Below are 18,628 nucleotides of genomic sequence, written 5' to 3'. Positions count from 1 at the left end.
ACGGACAAACATCATTCACAAAATCGAAAACTTTTTGAGATCCTTTTTCTTAATCCTTGTTCCTTGTGTCTTGAGGGACTCTTTGAGGCCCCTAAGAAATAAATCATGCTTGCTCAATGCTTGTCCCATAATTGTGTCGCTCTTTCTTACCTTAAAACGGATCAATCTCACAGACGGGTAAATCTGCGGTGATCACCACGCGGATCTTCACTCACTCTGGGCTAAAGCGGCGATCCTATGCGAACCTTCACTCACTCCTTCTCTGAAGTGGCGGTCCTATGCTCCTTGGTCAACCATCGGGGAGCGACGTTCTCTCGGACCCCAGACCCAAAAAGGTCCCACATCGGGCGCCAGGTGCCCCAGCCTGCGGGGTTATCGACGGAAACCTAGGGTAGGGGGCAAGAGAATGGAGGGGACAAGAGACACGAAGAATGAGAGCAAGTCATGAGATCTGATCAAGCTCTGAAAATTTTATTTTGCAGCTGCATTTTAAGCACACACCATGAGGAAGTTCTGCTAAGGTAGTAGGGGAGGGAGGTGGGTGAGCAACTTTCCAAACAGCTAGATGGTAATCTCAGTTCCAATGATTGGAATGTCCTCTCACCAGCTATATGAGAGTCTTAGCTAAGGCCTTGGCTCCCGGCAGGGAACCTAGCACGTCATCCTCACAAACCTGGTTCTCTGCTGTCTCTCTGTAGTTCCTGAGTATCAAGCTTCCAAGAACAGATCCTGTCAGCAGACTGCAAACACCCTGCCCAAAGCAACAACTAGTCCAGACCAAGGGGCAGTGCAGTAGGAACAAGGCCTGCCCAGTAGGGGGCCCTGCTGGGTTATGTCGCCTCCTTGTGGACACAAGAGCATATTGCACCTTACAGGAGAACAGACCCAATCAAATGGCTCCCATATGTCTCCCAATATTGTCTTCACTTTCTTTTTTAATTTTTATTTTAATTTTTATTTATTTATTCCTTTTGTTGCCCTTGTTGTTTTATTGTTGTTGTTACTGATGTCATCGTTGCTGGATATGACAGGGAGAAATGGAGAGAGGAGGGGAAGACAGATGGGGCGAGAAAGAGAGACACCTGCAGACCTGCTTCACCGCCTGTGAAGTGACTTCCCTGCATGTGAGGAGCCAGGGGCTGGAACCAGAATCCTCACACTGGTCCTTGTGCTTTGCATCAAGTGCACTTAACCGCTGTGCTACCACCCAACTCCCGCAAAATATTTTCATCCCAGGTCCAGTCCCCTGCGTCACTATAAGCCAAAGCTGAGCAATGGTTAAAGAAAAAAAAGGGGAGAGGGGTGGTGGCATACATATTTTTGTGCAAGGACTCAGGCTCAAGACACCCAATCCTATCCTGCAGGGGGAAAGCTTCAAGAGCAGTGGAGCAGTCATGCAAGTCTCTTTGCCTTCCCCCTAAATTCTCTGTCTCTAGAACAAATAAATAAAAAGAAAAATTAAAAAGTCAAGCTTAGTTTAGTGATAAAGATCATAATGAGGAAATAGAGAACGAGGGGGGGAAATGTGTGGAGAGAGAATATTTTTAGGGTTAAAAATATATGTGAAGGGCTGGGAAGATAACACAGTGGTTCTGCAAAAAGACTTTCATGCCTGAGGCTCCAAGATCCCAGGTTCAATCCCCAGCACCACATAAGCCAGAACCGCGGGGCTGGGCAGTGGTGCACCAGGTTAAGTGCACATAGTATGAAGTTCAAGGACCCACACAAGGATCCCTGTTTGAGCCCATGCACCCCACCTGCCAGGGGGACACTTCACAAGCAGTGAAGCTTGTCTGCAGGTGTCTCTTTATCTCTCTCCCTCTCTGTTTCCCCCCTCCTCTCTCAATTTCTCTCTGTCCTGTCCAATAAAATGGAAAAAAAATAGTCGCCAAGAGCAGTGGATTTGAAGTGCTGGCACCAAACCTCAGCGATAACCCTGGAGGCAATAAATAAATAAATAAATAATAAAAACTCATGCCTGAGGCTCCAAAGTTCCAGGTTCAATCCCCAGCATCTCATAAGTCAGAGCTCATGCTTACACGGCTGCTCTTGTGTCCCTGGGGCTGTCAGCCCCTCCCAGAGCCCTCTCCGCCTTGGCCCTGTGGACTCCTGCTGAAAGACAGCCTGCCCTCCCCCCTTACCATCTCTCCAGCATGGAAGAAGTAAGGCAGCAGAAAGTCACACAAAGCAGGGATCCCTGTATTTGTACAGTGAGCGGCCAGTTGTTGGGCAGCCCCCCTGCTCCATCCTCCATTGCTGACACCATGGTCTATTTACATAATCATTGTTTTGCCTGAAAGATCCCCACCTTTGATCTATCTTCTTTCTACCTTGAGACCTGCCCTGCCTGCAGGGTACATTAATCCTGCCAGTTAAAGTTCTAGCAATCGTTGCTACGGAAGCTTTCTACCTTCCTGCTCTTTCCTTTTCTCTACCCCCTTTCCTAGCCATTTCCATTTCCAACTTGCCACTTCTAGTTCTAAATGTAAAAAAGCATAGTCTCTGATCAATAAAGACACATTGCGTTCCCGGTCTGCCACAAGTTCCTGGTCTCTCTCCTGTGTCGCTGAGTAAGCAACAGCCCACGTTGGCTTTGGTCAAGTTCTCTCCAACCCAGAGAGCACGTGCCCGGGAAGAAACACCCTCACGCTAGCCCAGCAGCCAGTGTCCTCTTGTCCCACCTGTGGGGGCACGAAGGGGCGTGGAGGCACCTGCCTGGCCCAGGCCTCCCCATGGATGCCCCCCTCTGTAGCCCCGGACCCCTGTCTCAAGTGCTGTGTCTTAGCGTTTAAAGCCTTTGTCTAATGGGGCCAGACTGTGGTTCACCAGCTTAACTGCAAGGACTGGGGTGCAAGTGCCCACTCCCCTCCTTCAGGACACACAAGACACAAGCAGTGGAGCAGGTCTGCAGGTATTGCTCTTTCTCTCTCCCTCTTTTTTTTTCCTTCCAGGGTTATCACTGGGATAGGGAGGGAGAGAGAAAGAGACACCTGCAGACCTGCTTCAACACTTGGGAAGCTTCCCCCCTGCAGGCAGGGAGGGGATGGGGGGCTCGAACCAGGATCCTTGTGTGGGTCCTTGTGCTTAGGACTGTGTGCACTTAACTGACTCGGTGTTCCACTGCCCACCCTCTCTCTCTCCCTCTCTACCTCCCCTCTTCTCTCTCGCTCTCTCTTTTTTTTTTTTTTGTTTCCGGGGTTATCACTGGGGCTCAGTCCCAGCACTAGGAATCCACTGCTCCTGGTGGCCATTTTTCCCATTTTATTGCCCTTGTTGTGATTGATTGTTATTGTTGTTCTAGCCATTGTTGCTGTTGGATAGGACAGAGAGAAATGGAGAGAGGAGAGGAAGACAGAGAGGGGGAGAGAAAGATAGACACCTGCAGACCTGCTTCACAGCTTGTGAAGCAACTCCCCTGTAGGTGGGGAGCTGGGGGCTCAAACCGGGATCTTTGTGTCAGTCCTTGTGCTTTGCGCATGTGTGCTTAACCCAGTGTGCTACTGCCCAGCCTCCTATCTCTCTCTTTTTAAACCAGAGCACTGCTCAGCTCTGGCTCATGGTGGTGTGGGGAATTGAACCTGGGACTTAAGAGCCTCAGGCATGAGAGTCTCTTTGCATAACCATTATGCTATCTACCCCTGACCGCCACCACCACCACCACCCCTGCCTTCTGAATTTCTCTCTGTCCTGTGCAATAAAATGGGAAAAAAAAAAAAATGGCAGTCAGGAAAAGTGGATTCATAGTGCTGGCAGTGAGCCCCAGTGATAACCCTGGAGGCAAAAAAAAAAGATGTCCAGACCCACTGGCTTCCTCACTGGGAGTAGGAGCTGTCCGCAGCCTCTGCCTCTCCACTAGGTGAGGGCATCACTGGGGCCAATGAGCCCAGGCCCAGCACTGCTGCCCAGTCCCCTGAAGGCTTGCATTAGTCAGGGACCCCTCTCTCCAGACAGCTGCTCTGTTCTCCCATCTCCCTCCCATGCCCATCCCCCCACCCCCAGGCTGGGAGGCTCAGGCCTCCTCTGCAGAGGGCTGGGGGTGGTGGTGGGAGCTGGACAGCCAGGTTGTCCAGAGATGTTACCAGGTTGAAGCCGGCCACTATCCTAGGAAAGCTGGCCCTCAGCTTCATGGCAGCCTGTACTGACTGCGCCACAAGGGACGTTCTTCGGAATCTGCGAGAGACACAGAGACAGACAGAGATAGAGACAGAGGCAGAGACAGGAGTAATAGCTGAGACTCAGTGCTGCCCAGGCACCCCCCTCACCTCCAGTCTGTCTGCTGCAAGACCTGTTTTTCGGTCCACTGAAGACGTGTACAGAACCTGTCTGTCTACTGGATACATGCACAATTAGTTTGCCTGTCTTTTGGATGCCTGCAGAAAGCCTGTCAGTCTGGGAGTTGGGTGATAGCGCAGTGGGTTAAGTGCAGGTAGCTCAAAGCACAAGGACCGGTGTAAGGATCCCAGTTCCAGCCCCCGGCTCCCCATTTGCAGGGCAGTCATGTGAAGCAGGTCTGCAGGTGTCTAGCTTTCTCTCTCCCTCTCTGTCTTCCCCTCCTCTCTCCATTTCTTTCTGTCCTATCCAACAATGACAACATCAGTAACGACAACAATAATAACTGTAGGGAAATTGTGGGGATATGGTGGATCCTGGCAGGGCTTGACCTGAGAGGTGAGTCCATCCTGTTAGTCTCTCTCTCTACAGAGGGATTGAGCAAGAGGGGACACAGGAACCTCAAAAGGATGCCTGCCATATCAGACTTCCCTGCCTCACAAAACACCCTGCATTTTCCTGCCTCCAGGAGCCAGGCATTCCTTAAAATATTAAGCCTGCTCCACCCTGCATTCCTTTTATTATCTACATATCATTCTTCTGCTTTGTCTTACAAATGATTAAAGGTATCCTTCCTAATTCCCCACAGGGTATTGCTAATCCTACCAGTTGAATCCCTAGCAACACTTGCTGGGGAGGTCCATACTATTCCCGGCTCCCTTTGCCTTTCTCCACCCCTTTCCTAACCATGTATGGTATTGTTTTATTGTTGTAGTTATTATTGTTGTCGTTGTTGGATAGGACAGAGAGAAACGAAGAGAGACGGGGGAAGACAGAGAGGGGGAGAGAAAGATAGACACCTGCAGACCTCCTTCAATGCCTGTGAAGTTACTCCCCTGCAGGTGGGGAGCCAGGGCTCAAACTGGGATCCTTAAATTGGTCCCTGAGCTTTGCATCACCTGTGCTTAAACCACTGTGCTACAGCCTGACTCCCAAATAAATAAATTTTTAAAAATCCTGTCAGTCCACTGAAGACCTGTACAAAACCTGTCTGTCTGCCAGCTGGATACCTGCAGAGAACCTGTCAGTCAATCCACTGAAAAACTGTACAGAACCTGTCTGTCTGTCTGGTGGATACTAATACAGAAGCTGTCTATCCCCTGGATATATGTAAAGAGGCTGTCTGTCCACTGGATAAGCCAGTTAGAGACTGTGTCTGCTGGATGTTCCTACAGAGGCTTTCTGTCTGTCCACTGGGTACCTGTGCAGAGGCTGTCTGCCTGCTGCTTCCCTGGAAGTTGTCCTATCAGATGAGGCACAGCACTTTGGTAAGAATCTAAAGGAGGGGGCTGGACAGTGGCACACCCAGTTAAGCACACATAGTACTAAGCACAAGGACCCACACAAAGACCAGGATTCAAGCTCCCGGCTTCCCACCTGCAGGGTGAAAACTCCACAAGTGGTGAAGCAGGGCTGGAGGTGTTTCTCTTTCTCTTTCTGTCTCCCCCCCCCCCCCAATTTCTCTCTGTCTTATCTAATAAAATAGAAAAAAAAATGAAAATGGCTGCCAGGAGCAATGGATTCATAGTGCTGGTATCAAGCCCCAGCGACACCATGGAGGCAAAGAGAAACAGAGAGAGAAAGAGAGAAGAAAGGAAAAAGAATAGAAAGGAAAAATAAGCTTTAGGAGCCAGGTGGGGGAGCACCTGATAGAGCATAGAGGCATAGAGTAATCCATGTGCAAAGCCCCAGGTCCTCACCTGCAGAGGAGAAGTTTCATAAGCAGTGGAGCAGAAGAGCAGTCTCTCTGCTCTCCTCCCCATTTCTGTCTCTAGCAACAAAAGAGAAAGGAGGGAGTCAGGCAGTAGTGCAGCGGGCTAAGCACATGTGGCGCAAAGCTCAAGGACAGCACAATGATCCTGGTTCTAGCCCCTGGCTCCCCACCTGCAGGGAAGCCGCTTCACAGGCGGTGAAGCAGGTCTGCAGGTGTCTTTCTCTCCCCCTCTCTGTCTTCCTCTCCTGTCTCCATTTCTCTCTGTCCTATCCAACTATGATGACATCAATAACAACAACAATAAAACAAGGGCAACAAAAGGGAATATATAAATATTTTTAAAAAATGATAAAAAAAGGAAAATGAAAGAGAAAGGAAGGAAGGAAGGAAGGAAGGAAGGAGAAAGAAAAGACCCTACTCCCCCTACTCTTGTACCCTTCATTTATGGCTTAGTCTACTTATTTATTTAGGATTTTGTTAATTTACTTATGAGAAAGATAAGAGGAGAGAGAGAGAGAGAGAGAGAAAGCACCAGACATCACTCTAGTGCTTGTGCTGTCAGGGACTGAACATGGATCTCATGCTTGAGAGTTCAATGCTTTATCCACTGCACCACCTTCCAGACCACGTATTTTTATTTATTTTTGAATGTTCAAAATAAAGAAGGGAAAAGAAAGATAGAGTGTGAGAGTCAGAGAGAGAGAGAGAGACCAGAGCCCTGCTCAGCTCCGGCTGAGGGTGGTGCTGGGGGCTGAACCTGGGACCTCAGAGCCTCAGGTACGAAAATCTCTCACAGAACCACTGTGCTGTTCCCCACCCCCTTGCCTCTCTTTCACCTAGTTCTCTCACCTATGGTCCGGGTGCTGCTCCATGAACTGGCGAGCCATCTCCTTGTACGTCCTCACTGACCACTTCTGGTTATGCAGGAGCCATCCAGTGCGTAAACCTGGAAGGCAGACATCAGAGGACAGCAGGGTGGCTCCCTGGCCCCATCGCTCCTGTTCCCAGGCCTCAGGGCATCGGGCCAGGACAATGCTTTTTTTTTTTTTCCATTTTGTTGCCCTTCTTTTTTTTTTTAATTGTTGACATTGTTGCTGGATAGGACAGAGAGAAATGGAAAGAGGAGGGGAAGACAGAGAGGGGGAGAGAAAGACAGACACCTGCAGACCTGCTTCACTGCTCGTGAAGTGACCCCCAGCAGGTGGGGAGCTGGGGGCTCGAACCTGGATCCTTACTCTGGTCCTTGTGCTTTGTGCCACATGCGCTTAACCTGCTGCACTACCACCCAAACCCCCAAAATAAATGCTTTTTAAAAATAATTTTCTTTTTTAAAATTATTTATTTATTCCCTTTTGTTGCCCTTGTTTTATTGTTGTAGTTATTATTGATGTTGTCGTTGTTGCATAGGACAGAGAGAAATGGAGAGAGGAGGGGAAGACAGAGAGGGGGAGAGAAATATAGACACCTGCAGACCTGCTTCACCACTTGTCAAGTGACTCCCCAGCAGGTGGGGAGCTGGGGGCTCGAACTGGGATCCTTAGGCCAGTCCTTGCACTTTGTGCCACGTGCGCTTAACCCACTGTGCTACCACCCGACTCCCAAATCAAATGTTTTTAAGAAATGTACTTAGTAGTTGAGCACCCAGAACAGCTATGGGGTCTCAGCCCTATCCCCTATCCCGGGCTAGTAAATAAAGCTCTTTGTCTTTACATCAAAAAAAGAGAGAGAGAGAGAAAGAAAGAAAAGAAATGTACTTAGTGCCTGGTGGTGGAGCACCTGGTTGAGCGCACATGTTACAATGCACAAGGACCTAGGTTCAAGCCCCCGATCCTCACCTGCAGGGAGAAAGCTTTGCAAGTGGTGAAGCAGGGATACAAGTGTCTCTCTGTCTTTCTCCCTCTTTAATCTTTCCCTCGCCTCTCAATTTCTGGCTGTCTCTATCCAACAAATAAATAAATTTTTAAAAGTTTAAAAATATTTTATTTATTTGAATGAGAGAGAGAGAGAGACAGAGTTGTAAAGGGAAATGGACACAGAGGGAGAGAGACTGCGTTCTGGTGGTGTCAGGGGTTGAGACTTTCAGGCCTGAAAGTCTCCAGAACCATTATGCTATCTCCCCAGTTCAAGTCTTTTAATTAATTTAATTTTTATTTTTAAAGATTTTACTGAGGAGTAGAGCATAATGGTTCTGCAGACAGTCATACCTGAGGCTCCGAAGTCCCAGGTTCAATCCCCTACACCACCATCAGCAAGAGCTCAGCAAGGCTTTGGCAAAAAAAAAAAAAAGATTTTATTTATTGGAAACAGCTGGTGGCACACCTGGTTAAATGCTCACATTAAAATGCACAAGGACCCCAGTTCAAGCCCTTGCACGCCACCAGCAGGGGGAAAGCTTCATGATTGGTGGAGCAGGGCTGCAGGTGTCTCTTTGTTTCTCCCCCTCTCTATCTCCTCTTCCCTCTAAATTTATGTTTCTGCCCAATAGTAAAAATATTTCTAAAAAAAGAGGGGGCGGTGTCAGGCGGTAGCAGTGGGTTAAGCGCACATGGTGTGAAGCACAAGGACTGGTAAGGATCCCAGTAGGAGCCCCTGGCTCCCCACCTGCAGGGAAGTCACTTGGCAAGCAGGTCTACAGGTGTCTATCTTTCTCTCCCCCTTTCTTCCCCTCCTCCCTCCATTTCTCTCTGTCCTATCCAACAACGACAGCAATGACAACAATACTAACAACAACAACAACGACAACAATGCAACAATGATAGACAACAAAGGCAACAAAAGGGAAAAATGGCCTCCAGGAGCAGTGGATTCTAGTGCAGGCACTGAGCCCTGGAGGCAAAAAAAAAAAAAAAAAGGAAAAAAAAAAAAGGAACAAACATCCAAAAAAGAAAGAAAGAAAAAAAATTTTAAAGATTTTATTTATGTAGGGGGCCAGGCAGTAGCACATCTGGGTAAGTGCATATATTATCATGTGCAAGGACCATGGAGCCCTTGCTCCCCACCTGCAGACAGAAACTTCAGGAGTGGCGGCAACTCTCTCTCCCTCTCCATCTCCCCCTCTCCTCTCAATTTCTCTCTCCAATGATAAAGAAATAATAAAAAATAAATGAAAGAGTCTGTACTGTGGCTGCCACCCAGGAGAGGCTGTATAGACCAGGCTACCCTTCCAACCCTCACCTTTTGGGGTGGGGGTGGGGGCTCTCCACGGGGTGCAGGCTGCGGGAGAGGCCTGTTGAACTCCGCGCACAGCCCCTGGGCCTTTGTTGCTGGGTATTAGTAACACAATGGGAGCCTGAGGATCAGCACTCCCCTGAGCTCTGAGTCCGCCCTGGAGCTGGGGGCTGAGGGCGGGCGCCAGGCAAGAGGGCGGGGAAAGAATGCCTGCGCCCCGGGCTGGTCTTTGGCTGCTGATGAGCTGAAGCTGATCTCTTGCCCAGCTCTGCCAATGGGAACCCAATCTCCCGGTGCAAGAGGCCTTTGTTCCAGGGTCAGGCCCCGCCTACAAGGACTCCCTAAGCTGCACAGGCCTCCCCCACCCCCAGAAAAACTGGCGGGGAGACAATGGAGGGAAAGGGAGTAGGCAGCAGTCCCAAGTGAAGAGCAGACACCCAGAGCCCTGAAGGGGTGGAGGGGGCTGGGCCCTGGGCACCAGGTTGAACACACCCGGTATTTTGTTCAAGGACCTGGGTTCGGGTTCCCACTCCCCAGCTCCCCACCTGCATGCGGGGACGCGATGAAGAAGGTCTGCAGGAGGGCCAGGTGGTGGCGCTCTCCTACCATGCCCGAAGCCTGGACAAAAATAAAATGTTGGGGGACTTGGGAGGGGAGGGGACGTACCTGGTTGAGCGCGCACATTACAGTGCACAAGTTCAAGCCCCTGGTCCCCACTTGGAAGGGGAAAGCTTCACGAGTGGTGAAGCGCCCTCTCTCCGTCTCTCCTCTCTCGTCTCTCCTCTCTCTCTTCGTCTCTCCTCTGTCTCTGTCTTTCCCTCTCTCTCTTTTCTCCCCCTCTGTCTCTCCCTCTCCTCTTTCTCCTCTCCCCCTTTCCCTCTCTCTTTCTCATCTCAATAAATATTGTGGTCTAGGAGATGGTGCAGTGGATAAAGTGTTGGACTCTCAAGCAAAAGATCCTGAGTTCAATCCCTGGTAGCACATGTACCAGAGTGATGTCTGCTTCTTTCTTTCTCTTTTCTGCTTTTTCTCATAAATGAATGAATACATAAAAAAAATACATAAATAAATAAAGTTATATATATTTAAATCAGTCCTTGTGGACTTTTTCCTTTTTTAATGATTTTTTTAAAAAGATTTTATTTATTTATTAATGAGAAACATAGGAGGAGAGAGAGAGAACCAGACATAACTCTGGTACATGTGCTGCTGGACATTGAACTCAGGACCTCATGTTTGAGAATCCTATGCTTTATCCACTGCACCACCTCCCCGACCACTTTTAATGATTTTTTTAAAAATATATATATCGTTATTTGTTTATTTATTGTATAGAGACAGCCAGAAATCGAGAGGGAAGGGGGTAGTAAGCAGGGAAGGAGACAGAGAGACACCTGCAGCCCTGCTTCACCACTTGTAAAGCTTTCCCCCTGCAGGTGGGGACCAGGGACTCGAACCCAGGTCCTTGTGTACTAGAACATGTGCACTCAACCAGGTGTGCTACCACCCGGTCCCCAATAAATACATTTCTATTTAAAAATGTTTTTAATGGTCCTATCCAACCACAACGACATCAATAATAAATACAACAATAAAACAAGGGCAACAAAAGGGAATAAATAAATAAATATTTTTTTAAAAAAGAAAAAAATGTTTTTAGTGGGAGTTGGGTGGTAGCGCAACAGGTTAAGCGCAGGTGAAGCAAACTGCAAGGACCAGGGTAATGATCCCTGTTCAAGCTTCTGGCTCCCCACCTGCAGTAGATTCATGGTGCAGGCACTGAGCCCCAGCAATAACCCTGGAGGCAAAAAAAAGGTTTTATTTAGGAGCCAGGCAATGGTGGAGTTCTAGTCCCTGGTGCCCGCCTGCAGGGGAAAAGCTTCCTGAGGAATAAAGCAGGGCTGCAGGTGCCTCTAATTCTCTCCCTCTCTGTCTCCCCTTTCCCTCTTGATTTCTGCTTCTATAAATAAAGACAATATTTTTTAATGTTTTTAGTTATAAAAAATTGTGATTCTTTTTAATTTCTAATTTTTGTAATGGCCCACAAAGTGGTGTAACAAACTTGCAAGCATGAGACCATGTGTTCATTACCTGGCCAGGCATGTGCCAGAATGATGCTCCGTAGTTCTCTTATACTAAGTCAAGGGTATTTGGGGGGCTGGGCAGTAACACACCCAGTACCAAGCAGTAGGACATAGTACTAAGCACAAGGACCCCCACAAGGATCCGGGTTCAAGCTCCCTCTCCCCACCTGCAGGGGTGGGGCAATTCACGAGTGGTGAAGCAGGTCTGCAGATATATCTCTTTCTCTCTCTCTCTCACTCTTTTTATTTAAATTTACTTTTTTGCTTTTATTTATTGGATAGAGACAGCCAGAAATTGAGAGGAGGGGAAGGGAGAGAGGGAGAGAGACAGAGAGACAACTGCAGCCCTGCTTCACCACTCGTGAAGCTTCCCCCCTGCAGGGGAACCCGGGTCCTGGAGCACTGTAACATGCACTCAACCAGGTGCCCCACCATCTTGCCCCTGTGTCTCTACTTTTCCGCCTCTGTCTCTCACCCTCTATTGAAGAGAGAAGAAGTAAGAAGAAAAGAAGAGGAAAGAAATGGCTGGCGGGAACAGTGGAGTTGTGCAGGCACCGGACCTCAGTGATAACTCTGGGGCAACAACAACAAAAATTTTTATTAGGACCTGTGAGGTGACACACCCTGCAGCATGTACACACTGTAATGCTCAAGAACCCATGTTCAAGCCAGTCCCCACCTGCAGGGGAGAAGCTTCTCAAGCAGTGGAGCAGGGCTGCAGGTGTCTCTCTCTCGCTCTCTCCCTTCCTCTCTCCTTGAAGCCTTCTCTCTGTTTCTTTTTGTCTCTATCAAATAAAAAGTCAGTCAACCAGTTCGAGCCCCGGGCTCCCCACCTGCAGGGGAGTGGCTTCACAGGTGGTGAAGCAGGTCTGCAGGTGTCTATCTTTCTCTCCCTCTCTGTCTTCCCCTCCTCTCTCCATTTCTATCTGTCCTATCCAACAACAACAACAACAATAATAACTACAACAATAAAAAAACAACAAGGGCAACAAAAGGGAATAAATAAAAAGTCAATCAACCAATAAGATTTCTTTATTTATTTTTAAAAATTGTTTATCATCTTTATTTATTGGCTAGACAGCCAGAAATCGAGAGGAAGGAGGAGATAGAGAGGGAGAGAAGCAGGGAGACACCTGCAACCCTGCTTCACTACTTGCAAAACTTTGCCCCTGCTGGTGGGGACCAGAGGCTCTAACCCAGGTCCTTGAGCACTGTAACTGTGCTCAGGTGCACCACCACCCGGCCCCTGTGGTGGAAACCCCTGATTTGTTTATTAATGAAAAGAACAGAGCACCACTCTGGTATATGCAGTGGTTTACACAGTGTGAATCAAACTCAAGATCACACGCTTGAGAGTCCAGTGGCTTATCTGCTGTCTGCTTCCAACACCATGTCTTTTTTTTTTCTCTTGTTATTTTTATTGGAGAATTAATGTTTTACATTCAACAGTAAGTACAATAGTTTGTACATGCATAACATTCCCCAGTTTCCTATATAACAATACAACCCCCACTAGGTCTTCTGAATCCTTCTTGGACCTGTATTCTCTCCACCCACCCACCCCAGTCTTTTACTTCGTTGCGATATGCCAGTTCCATTTCAGGTTCTACTTGTGTTTTCTTATCTGATCTTGTTTTTCAACTTCTACCTGAGAGTGAGATCATCCCATATTCATCCTTCTGTTTCTGACTTATTTCACTCAACATGATTTTTTCAAGGTTCATCCAAGATCAGCTGAAAACGGTGAAGTCACCATTTTTAATAGCTGAGTAGTATTCCATTGTGTATATAGACCACAACTTGCTCAGCCACTCATCTGTTGTTGGACACCAGGGTTGCTTCCAGATTTTGGCTATTACAAATTGTGCTGCCAAGAACATATGTGTACACAGATCTTTTTGGATGGATGTGTTGGGTTCCTTAGGATATATCCCCAGGAGGGGAATTGCAGGGTCATAGGGTAGGTCCATTTCTAGCCTTCTGAGAGTTCTCCAGACTGTTCTCCACAGAGGTTGGACCAACTGACATTCCCACCAGCAGTGCAGGAGGGTTCCTTTGACCCCACACCCTCTCCAGCATTTGCTGCTGTTCCCTTTTCTGATGTATGACATTCTCACAGGAGTGAAGTGATATCTCATTGTTGTCTTGATTTGCATTTCTCTGACAATCAGAGACTTGGAGCATTTTTCATGTGTTTCTCGGCCTTCTAGATCTCTTCTGTGGTGAATATTCTGTCCAAGTCCTCCCCCCATTTTTGGATGGGGTTATTTGTTGTCTTGTTGTTGAGTTTGGCAAGCTCTTTATATATGTTGGTTATTAAACTCTTTTCTGATGTATGGCATGTAAAGATCTTCTCCCATTCTGTGAGGGGTCTGTCTCTTGGTTTGGGTAGTGGTTTCTTTTGCTGTGAAGAAGCTTTTTAATTTGATGTAGTCCCATAGGTTTATACTTGCCTTAGTCTTCTTTGTAGTTGGATTCATTTCATTGAAGATGTCTTTAAAACTTATGCAGAAAAGAGTTCTGCCAATATTTTCCTCTAAGTATTTGATAGTTTGTGGCCTAACATCCAAGTCCTTGATCCACTTGGAATTTACTTTTGTATTTGGTGAAATACAGTGGTTCAGTTTCATTCTTCTGCATGTTTCAACCCATTGTTTCCAACACCATTTGTTGAAGAAACTCTGCTTTCCCCATTTAATAGTCTGAGACCTTTTGTCAAAGATTAGATGTCCATAGGTGTGGGGGACAACACCATGTCTTTTTAAATCTTCATTTATTAATCAGAGATGAGAGAGAGCAGCAGAGTATCACCCTGCCACATGTGATGCTGGGGACCAAACTCAGGACCTCATGCTTGAGAGCCCAGTGTTTTATCCACTATACTACCTCCCAGGCCATACTCTGCAAGGCAGACCACCCTCACCATAGGACAGGCATGTCACATGCACCCTCCCAGCCTCACTCACCTGTGATCAAACTTTGTGATGTTCTGTAGCCCCCTGTGGTGACCAGCCAGCAAAACCCACTGGGAACATTTCCCAGGCACAGGGGTTAGGGGATCCGGCTGAGCGAATGTGAAGTTTAAGGTCCCACTGAGAGTGACACAGAAATGGCAGTGTGGGGAAGTCAGGCGGTAGCACAGCACGTTAAGCGCAGGTGGTGCAAAGTGCAAGGATCAGTGTAAGGATCTCGGTTTGAGCCCCCAGCTCCCCACCTGCAGGGGAGTCACTTCATAAGCAGTGCAGCAGGTCTGCAGGTATCTATCTTTCTCTCCCAGTCTCTGTCTTCCCCTCCTCTCTCCATTTCTCTCTGTCCTGTCCAACAACGATGACATCAATAACAGCAACAATAATAACTACATCAATAAACCAACAAGGACAACAAAAGGGAATAAATAAATATTTCAAAAAATAAATAAATAAAATATTTTTTTAAAATGGTAGTGTGGCCTGTAGGTGACATTTTTCACCGGCCAGTCTGTGTTCAGGATGCCAAAGTCATAGAGGTGCAAGGCAGCCCCTGGAAAGAGAGAGAGAGAGAGAGAAATAGAGAGAGAGAAGGGAGGAGGATAGGACTCAAGGATGGGGGTGGTGAGGGGAGATGTGCAGAGAGACAGGGGGAGTGGGCACTGCAGGAGTCCCCTCTGTGACAGACTTGAGTGTGACGTCCTCTCTACTTTGCATCTACCTGGCCAGGGTTGAGCCCCCAGCCCACATGGTACTACCACCTGTAGTTCTGGTGGGGGAAAGGCATGGCACATCATTCGGCTATGATGTGGCAGTGGTGGACCTTAACAAAGATGGGTGGCAAGACATAGTTATTGGAGCTCCACAGTATTTTGACAGAGATGGTGAAGTCGGAGGTGCAGCATATGTCTACATTAACAAGCAAGGCAGACGGAATAATGTCAAGCCAATTGCCTTAATGGAACCAAAGATTCTATGTTTGGCATTGCAGTTAAAAATATTGGAGATATTAATCAAGATGGCTACCCAGATATTGCAGTAGGAGCTCCCTATGATGATATGGGAAAGGTTTTTATCTATTACGGATCTGCAAATGGGATAAACACCAAGCCAACACAGGTTCTCGATGGTAAAACACCTTATTTTGGATAGTCAATTGCTGGAAATATGGATCTCGATAGAAATTCCTACCCTGATGTTGCTGTTGGTTCCTCTCAGATTCAGTAACCATTTTCAGATCTCAGCCAGTGATTAACATTCAGAAAACCATTACAGTAACACCCAGCAGAATTGATCTCCACCAGAAAATGTCTTGTGCGGCTCCGAGTGGGATCTGCCTCAGGGTTAAGGCCTGTTTTGAATATACTGCCAAACCTGCTGGTTATAATCCTTCAATAACCATTGTGGGCACACTTGAGGCTGAAAAGGAAAGAAGAAAATCAGGGCTGTCATCAAGGGTGCATTTTCAAAACCAAGGTCCTGAGCACAGATATACTCAGAAACTAACTCTGAACAGGCAGAAGCAGAAGACATGTATGGAGGAGACCCTCTGGCTGCAGGAAAATATCCGAGATAAACTGCGTCCTATTCCCATCATTGCTTCAGTAGAGATTCAAGAACCAAACACTCGGAGGCGGGTGAATTCACTTCCAGAAGTTCTTCCAATTCTCAATTCAAATGAACCCAAGACAGCTCATACGGATGTACACTTCCTAAAAGAGGGGTGTGGAGATGACTACGTAACAGCAACCTTAAACTGGAATATAAATTCTGTACCCGAGAAGGAAATCAAGACAAGTTTTCTTATTTACCCATTCAGAAAGGCATACCAGAACTCGTCCTAAAAGACCAGAGGGACATAGCGCTAGTGTTGTTATTTTCGGAGGCTCCAACTGGCCAGGCTAGCATCGCAGTGGTAGACAGAGACTTGCAGACACACAGCTGGGCAGGGAAGCTGTATTTCTTTATTCAGGAACAACGATTCATAAACTAACCCAAACTAATCACCAAACAGAACTCTCCTGCCTCCTTCCCCTGCGGCGGCGCCAACAACTCTCGAACTCTGTCACTCTAGAACTCTCTCGCGGTTCCTTGGGGTGGGGACAAGCGGGCCCACGAAAACTAGCAGGACTAAACCAATTTTCCTGGCAGGGGGAGAGCTAGAACAAACCAATGTAAAGCATACAACAGAGTTGGAGAGTTCGAGAGTTCTTGGCGCTGCCGCGGGGGAAGGAGGCAGGAGAGTTCTGTTTGGTGATTAGTTTGGGTTAGTTTATGAATCGTTGTTCCTGAATAAAGAAATACAGCTTCCCTGCCCAGCCGTGTGTTCTCGAGTCTCTGTCTACCACTGCGACGCTAGCCTGGCCAGCTGGAGCCTCCGAAAATAACAACACGCTAGAAATCACAGTGACGAACAGCCCTTCCAGCGCAAGGGATCCCACAGAGATGGTGATGATGCTCATGAAGCCAAACTCATTGCGGCATTTCCAGATACATTGGCTTATTCTGCATATTGAGAAGTGAGGGCTTTCCCTGAAAAACAATTGAGTTGTATTGCCAACCAGAATGGGTCACAAACGGACTGTGAGCTTGGAAACCCTTTTAAAAGAAACTCCAATGTTACCTTTTATTTGATCTTAAGTACAACTGAGCTCACCTTTGACACCACAGACCTGGATATTAATCTGAAGTTGGAAACGACAAGCAATCAAGATAATTTGGCTTCAATTACAGCGAAAGCCAAAGTGGTTATCGAACTGCTTTTATCCGTCTCTGGAGTTGCTAAACCTTCCCAGGTATATTTTGGACCAAAATCTCTGGGAGGCAGTTCTCAGTGAGCAAGCTATGAAATCGGAAGGTGAAGTGGGAAGTTTAATAGAGTATGAGTTTAATGTAATTAACTTAAGCAAACCTCTTAGAAACCTCAGCACAGCAACCTTGAATATCCAGTGGCCAAAAGAAATTAGCAATGGCAAATGGTTGCTTTATTTGGTAAAAGTAGAATCCAAAGGACTGGAAGAGATAGCTTGTGAGCCACGGAATGAAATAAACTTTCTAAACCTAAAGGAGTCTCACAACTCAAGAAGGAAACAAGAAATTGCCGAAAAACAGATAGATGACAGCAGAAAGTTTTCTTTGTTTGCTGAAAGAAAGTACCAGACCCTTAACTGCAGTGTAAACGTGAACTGTGTGAACATCAAATGTCCGCTGAGGGGACTGGACAGCAAGGCCTCTGTGGCTCTGCACTCTGGGTTATGGAACAGCACATTTCTAGAGGAATATTCCAAAATGAACTACCTGGACATTCTTGTCCGGGCTTCCATTGATGTGATTGCTGCCACTGACAACATCAAGCTGCCAAACGCAGGCACAAAGGTTCGTGTGACTGTGTTTCCTTCAAAAACTGCAGCTCAATATTCAGGAGTTCCCTGGTGGATCATCTTAGTGGCTGTTATTGCTGGAATATTGATGCTTACTTTATTAGTGTTTTTACTATGGAAGTGTGGATTCTTTAAACGCTCTAGGTGTGATGACAGCGTACCCCGATACCATGCTGTCAGAATCCAGAAAGAAGAGTGACAGATCAAAGATGAAAAATACGATAGCCTTGAAAAAAAAAACTAATCTAATCTAATCACAACCCCATTCTCTCCTGCATCCTTCTCCTCTGGCGGCAGCATCAGGAACCACTGAAATAGGTACATAGGGGGTGAGAGAAGGCACGAACCAGCGAGGGCCAACCAAAATCTCTGGGAGGCAGGGGGGGTGAGACCAAACCAATGTAACAGAATGACCATGTAAATAGACCACAACATCAAGCAATCTAACAGAAGGGGTCCCAGATGCAGAACTAGAAGCATACTAACAACAGCCCTGTGTGCCCTGGGCATGATCTGAGGCAGAAGGGGTAGTGCTGTCCAGCCAATGCCCCAGGCCTGCTCCCTTGGTTTCTGTTCATAGGGTGAGCTGGGAGACATTTGAGGACCCCACCCACTGCCCAGTCTGCCAGCAAGAACAAGACACAGGTTAACTGAGTAGAGTGTTCTTGAATACATTTCTTTAAATTTATTATTGGCTAGAGACAGAGAGAAAATAAGAGCAGAGGGGGAGACAGAAACAGAAAGACCCCTATAGCCTTGCTTCACCACTGATAAAGATTTCCCCCTGCAAGTAGGGACTGAGGGGTTGAACCGTGGTCTTTGTGCACTATGGTGTGTGTGCTTAACCAGGTGCTCCACCACCTGGCCCCCTTGAATACATCTTCTTAATATTTATTTTATTTTAGGCCTCATGATTTTTGCTTGTTGTGTTTGTTTATTTTAATAGAGCACTACTCAGCTCTGGTTTATGGTGATGCTGGAGACTGA

General features: G+C 47.2%; 1 protein-coding gene and 1 pseudogene across 1 annotated transcript; both read left to right on the top strand.

Moving 5' to 3' along the window:
- Positions 1–15,200: 15,200 nt before the first annotated feature.
- On the top strand, positions 15,201–16,784 carry LOC132532434 (integrin alpha-6-like; annotated as a pseudogene).
- Positions 16,709–18,138, top strand: LOC103126526 (integrin alpha-6-like). The gene has a single exon (XM_060191403.1). The coding sequence runs from the start codon at positions 17,106–17,108 to the stop codon at positions 17,838–17,840; it is 735 nt and encodes a 244-aa protein (XP_060047386.1). The 5' UTR covers positions 16,709–17,105; the 3' UTR covers positions 17,841–18,138.
- The last annotated feature ends 490 nt before the right edge of the window (positions 18,139–18,628 follow it).

The sequence above is a fragment of the Erinaceus europaeus genome, chromosome 5 (assembly GCF_950295315.1).
Source record: "Erinaceus europaeus chromosome 5, mEriEur2.1, whole genome shotgun sequence".
In the NCBI taxonomy this organism is placed as follows: domain Eukaryota; kingdom Metazoa; phylum Chordata; class Mammalia; order Eulipotyphla; family Erinaceidae; genus Erinaceus; species Erinaceus europaeus.
This window is presented reverse-complemented; position numbering and strand designations above follow the sequence as displayed.